The sequence below is a fragment of the Volvox carteri genome, assembly GCF_000143455.1.
Source record: "Volvox carteri f. nagariensis unplaced genomic scaffold VOLCAscaffold_46, whole genome shotgun sequence".
Taxonomy (NCBI): domain Eukaryota; kingdom Viridiplantae; phylum Chlorophyta; class Chlorophyceae; order Chlamydomonadales; family Volvocaceae; genus Volvox; species Volvox carteri.
The window spans coordinates 549,152-554,151 of record NW_003307589.1 but is presented as its reverse complement, the minus strand read 5'-3'; the positions used below and the strand labels follow the sequence as shown (position 1 = coordinate 554,151).

The 5,000-nt window shown below is 55.2% G+C and overlaps 2 protein-coding genes across 2 annotated transcripts in view; one reads left to right on the top strand and one right to left on the bottom strand.

Moving 5' to 3' along the window:
- The window catches only part of VOLCADRAFT_118865 (uncharacterized protein), a gene marked incomplete at both ends in the record, with an annotated part of 16,597 nt that extends 16,384 nt beyond the window's left edge, over window positions 1–213 (top strand). The window contains one exon of the mRNA XM_002954845.1: window positions 27–213. Within this exon, the coding sequence (XP_002954891.1) occupies window positions 27–213 (187 nt within the window). The remainder of the gene's footprint in view (window positions 1–26) is intronic.
- A 1,638-nt stretch (window positions 214–1,851) lies between these two features.
- VOLCADRAFT_95718 (uncharacterized protein) overlaps window positions 1,852–5,000 on the bottom strand; it is a gene marked incomplete at both ends in the record, with an annotated part of 3,615 nt that continues 466 nt past the window's right edge. Inside the window, 3 exons of the mRNA XM_002954794.1 lie at window positions 1,852–1,875; window positions 2,757–2,882; window positions 2,952–2,996. Of these exons, the coding sequence (XP_002954840.1) occupies window positions 1,852–1,875; window positions 2,757–2,882; window positions 2,952–2,996 (195 nt within the window). The remainder of the gene's footprint in view (window positions 1,876–2,756; window positions 2,883–2,951; window positions 2,997–5,000) is intronic.

Genomic DNA, 5,000 nt, shown 5'->3' with positions numbered 1-5,000 from the left:
CACCTTTTTCATTCCTTTCGCCGTAGGAACCTGTTCGACAGGACACTTCAGAAGATTGAGTCAGCCAAGGCGCTGACTTCCAGCGGAGACCTGGATCCGGTGTCGGCGGCTGCGGTAGTCCGTCGAGTCCGCAGCGGCAGCAGCGGAGAGGCCGCAGCGGCGGTCCGCAGCGGCGCGGCGGCGACGCGAGAGGTGCAGTTCGCTAAGCGCTGATGAACGTGCAACACGCAGGCTTGAGCGCCACTTCTTGTGAGGGCAAGAAAGATGGGGGGGAGTAGGCGTTCCTGTATCGCTGACGGGTTCCTTTTCGCTCCAAATGCCTGTGCCACATACAAGCATGTGCTGCGAAAAGATGGGAGGGACGGGGCCAGCTGCCGTTCAGCGGCTTGGGGCGTGGGGCTGTGTCCACAACCAGACCTCCTCCTCCTTCCCTCAGCGCGAATGGCAATATATGATGTGTGTAGTGTATATATATCTGCCACGTATGGAAGGTATTGGCCTGGATATGAAGAATGACGTTGGTGGCAGGTGGGGTTGGGTCGCTTGGCTCTCGCGTGTATCAGCTCGTTTCAAGATGTAAACGGGTCTGGTGCTTAGCCGCGCGTTGTCTCGTTGTTGTTGTTGTTGTTACTGCTGTTGTTGCTGCTGCTGCTGCTGTTGTTGCTGCTGTTGTTGCTGCTGCTGCTGTTGTTTAGAGCTGCATGGCGTCCATGATTCGCATCTGGCATGGCGGTACATGGCGGTACATGGCCATGGCCTGGTCCGGCACCACAAAAATGGCGGGGTACTGCACACGGGCCCCCCTCGTTGACGAGAGGGGCTCTTTGCTGTTCTTCAAAGGCGGGTGGGCTTCAAATCGGGGGAGACGAAGGGGGTAATACAGGGGATATGGGAAGGCTACCGCGACGTCAAGACAGCTGCACAGCCAAGTCGCACAGCTAAGTTCCCATTGGCGCAGTGCCATCCGTCGCAGTGGTGGCAAACGCGAATAGTTCCTTCATGGCGCGTTTGTGTAATGGCAAAATGTCATGATAAAAGACGTGTACAACCCCCTACGTGACTCAGCGCGGGGCAACAGCATCGCGCGACCCAGTTCACTTCCTTCATGGCACCGGATCCATTCTCACGACTTCCGCCCGTTGAGGACGGGACGAAGGGGGAAGGTGGGAAAGGCAAGGCACGTACGGGTAACGTAAGGGTGCGAACACGATGGCTGGTACCGCGGCGATTATTCCGTACCGTACGGCGGCGCTCTGTCCGGGTGTCTGTGTTTGAGAGGATGTCTGGAAATATGATGATACGGAAAAGTCCTGAAGTCTCGCGCTGTCGCGGTCGCTGTCGCGGTCGCGGTTGCTGTCGCTGAGCTGATTTCTTCGTCGAGCGATGCTGTTGGAGTTTGCTGGCGGTGAACTGCAGGAGGGGGGCTTGGCAAGGGAGACTTTGACGTTGACCGGGCTCTCAGGACAGCGCACGTACATACATACATAAAACAACATTTAAAACGTGCATCGATAGCGATGTTGATCTTTCTGGAGTACTTAGGGTTGTACTCGGCACAAACAGGAAGGTATCACACGCACATGCTGCTGACCGGGGGCTGTTGCTGCTGTTGCTGCTGCCGCGGTAGCCTGCAACAGCCTCGGCAACCCCCGCAGGGCGTTCCTTTTATGCGCATGCACACACACACACACGCACATGCCCCTGTTGTTGTTCTTTTGCGAAGGAGGCGAGCCGGGTGGTAGTCGTGTTGCAGTTGCCATCAAGCAGGGGATGGTTGCGGCAAGGTTGCCGCAACAGCAGCAGCATGTATGTATGCATGTTGTACGTATGTATGTATGTATCCACACAACTTTACGTAAATGACGCGACTTGCGTCTCCATTTGTACGGAAGCACCGGGGGAGGGTGAGGGGCAACTTTCCTGTCTGAGGAGACCCTGGATGGGTCGTACATTGGTTTATGTCGTACGGATTTTCTGTACGAATCTTTTGGCGCCTCTCCTGGGAACTGGAGGACCCGGGGGCACCCAGGAGCGTGTGTGTGTTTGTGTGTGTGCGGGATGGGGTGTTTTCATCGCCATCTACCCACACACATGAATCCCGGGGGGCGCAGCTCCTCACCCAGAGGGGCGGGGGCTTTTGTTAATATCCTGTACGGCATATGCCAGCCGGTGTGTTGCGGGCCCTCACCTTCGTAAGACCAAGCCGCCAACCTACTGGTATGTATGTATGTATGTATGTCTTTTCTTCCCAAGCTTCAGTTTCGCGATGGCCTGGCAGAGCAGAAGTGGTGTACAGTACGGTACTATTGTATTACAAACGTTCCACGGCGTTGTATGTATGATGTGTGAAACAGGGGGGTGTATCTTCGCCCGTGGCAGCTACCCTGCGAAACCCTGCCTTCCCCGGTATTTCGGGGCACCCTCATCCAGTCACCCTAGTCAACTTCTCAGTGGATCGCTCAGGTTCCGCACCCACCACCAGCATCCAACGGAATCTGCCGGGTCGACAGCGGCGCAACTCCATTCCTGGTCGGCTCGCAGGTTAACTTTATCCCAGGTCACCACCGTCCATCAACTAGGGGCGCAATGCCTTCCACCATCGGAAGGACTTTTGACCCTAAGGGGTATCGATCCCGGGATCTCCCGGGGGCAATGGTCGCGCCTTACCAGTGGTGCCAAACCCTATGTATGTATGTATGTATGTGTGCCTTTTCGGTATTGCGCTTCGGTGTCTCAGGACATGAAGATGCGTGCACCTGCATGTTTGAGTGTATGAGGTGATGCTCGCGAACCCGAGCTCGGAGCCGTCCACCACCACCACCGGCGGTGGTGGTGGTTGCCTTCCGTCCACCTCCAGAGAGCTGTTGGATTGCGATTTCCTCCTGCGATGCTGGACGCGCACAGATCACGAGCCAGGTGCCGTACAATACTGTTATCTGTGTACGACACACCTGAGGGCTGTACCATGAGCTGAGAAACCTGGTGGCCGCAGCGGCCTGCGGGTTGTGAGGTGGCGAGCAGATATACAGACATACATATGGCCTCCACGAGCGCCTTCGGTGTCAGTCGCGTCCGTCGCGGTGTGTGTAATGAATGCATCGAGCGAGTGTTGTCGCAGGTTGGTTGTATCGTGTGGTGGTGGTGGTGGTGGTGGTCACCNGGGGGTTGTGGATGGTCAGTCTTACATGGCTAGGTAAGGGAGGTAAGGGGACGGCTGAAGCAGATGAGGCGTTTGCGCACATATGCCCTGGTCGTCGTCTGTTCTCGAAGGTCTTGCCTGGGGTGCTACGGAAAACGGAAAACTACATATATCAGGATATGTTGGCGCCCAGAAACATGGCCTTCGTGTACCGCACGCAGTGCTATTTCAATATTTTATGGCTGATGGGAGCTGGTGAGGGCAGAGTGGGTGTGCGAAATGCCGCAATGTGTGCGGGACGTGCCGCTCGGGCCCGTCTTCGGCATTTCGTGTATATCATTTGTGTTGGTTGGCAGGTAAGGCAAGGCAAGGACAGGGCAGGGAGGGTGGCAGCGCGAGGTGGTGGCTCGCTGCGGGGCAGAGGTGCGCGCGGAGGCCCTCGTTCCTTCTCAACCCTCCGAAAGTGGTGGTTGATGGGGACAGCTGCCAGGGTCGCTCCGTCGCGAGGGGAGGTGGGGGAGGTGACGCCCACCAGGGTAAGAGTGAGCTGCTGCGTCCATTTCAAGTTGGTTACAACCACACGGCTTTTTATTTTGCACATGCCTGGAAGCAATAATATCGGCTAGATGCCGGGATAGGGCTTTTGGAGGCGCGTAAAATACCAACCCTGGAGGATGTGGAGCATGTCCTCCTGTTTCGCAAGATGGTTTTTCGTGTTGATGATGTTTTTGGGGGTTGCGGCTGTGCGTGGCATTGTTGTGATGTGTGTCTTGTGTGGGGGGGGGGAAGAGGGGAGGTGTTTCGACGTTGCATGCCGTTGTTTGTTCATGACGGATGTTGACAGATGGCCCGTGGCAGTGGCAGTGGTAGTGATAACCCGTACCAGCGTCGAGAGGAGCTGCCCTGGTTGCATCTGTTTGAGCTGTTTGACGTTTTTGAGGACGTTGGGGGCCGTTAGGGCTAATATATGAATGAGCGGGGAATATACCACTGCGGCTAAAGGCCTCTTTTTGAGATCTAAAAAGCAAAGTTTTTTGTGGATGTATTATTTTTGTGGATATATCTTGTGGTGAAAAATGGGAGAGTTTTAATGTTGTTTGTGCCGTGGGGGAGCTGTGCCCGTGGTGGTGTTGGAGCGCCGCACACACACACGTAGGTGTTCGCTGTATCGCTGTATCGCTGTATCGCTGTATGATATGGTAACCGCTAACAGTATGCCACCAGCGAAATTCCGACGGTGTTACGTTTCAGGATTGTGTAATTGCCGTACATCCTGCCGGATACCGCTACAAACAGATCTGGTCTCTGTAAATCGTATTCACATATGGGGTGGGGTGGGGTGGGGTGGGGTTGTCGCATGGCGGGACACCGGGTCATCGAGGTAGGGTCCAGGAATCAAGGCCAACATTCTTCGCGAGGTTGAATTCATGAACCGCCCTGTGCTACGTGTGCTAGGGGAGGCTTACATGGCATGGTATGGTATGGCATGGTATGGCATGTTTACAACAGCGACGATTGCTTGCAGCAAGGAAGGAAAAAGAAGTGTCATGGGGCTTGAATACATACATATGTACGTAGCTGTTTTTTCTGGTCCAAGCTATGAGCGGTTCTTCCGCACAAGCGACGTGAGGCGTTTTTGCAATAAGGAGTATTGTTTTTTTACATCACAAAAGGGTTTATACAGGTTACCAGGTGGGCAGCCGTCCAACGGGCGCGACGCTGAAAGAAGAAGAGGGGTTGTGTTCGGACTTGGCTGCGCACTCGCCGGGGGGGTGCGGTTGACATGTTGGGGGATTTACCTCTCAGCTGCTTACGTCTATATATACAGTCCTCGTTGGGGAGCTCTACCCTTGTCTTAGTT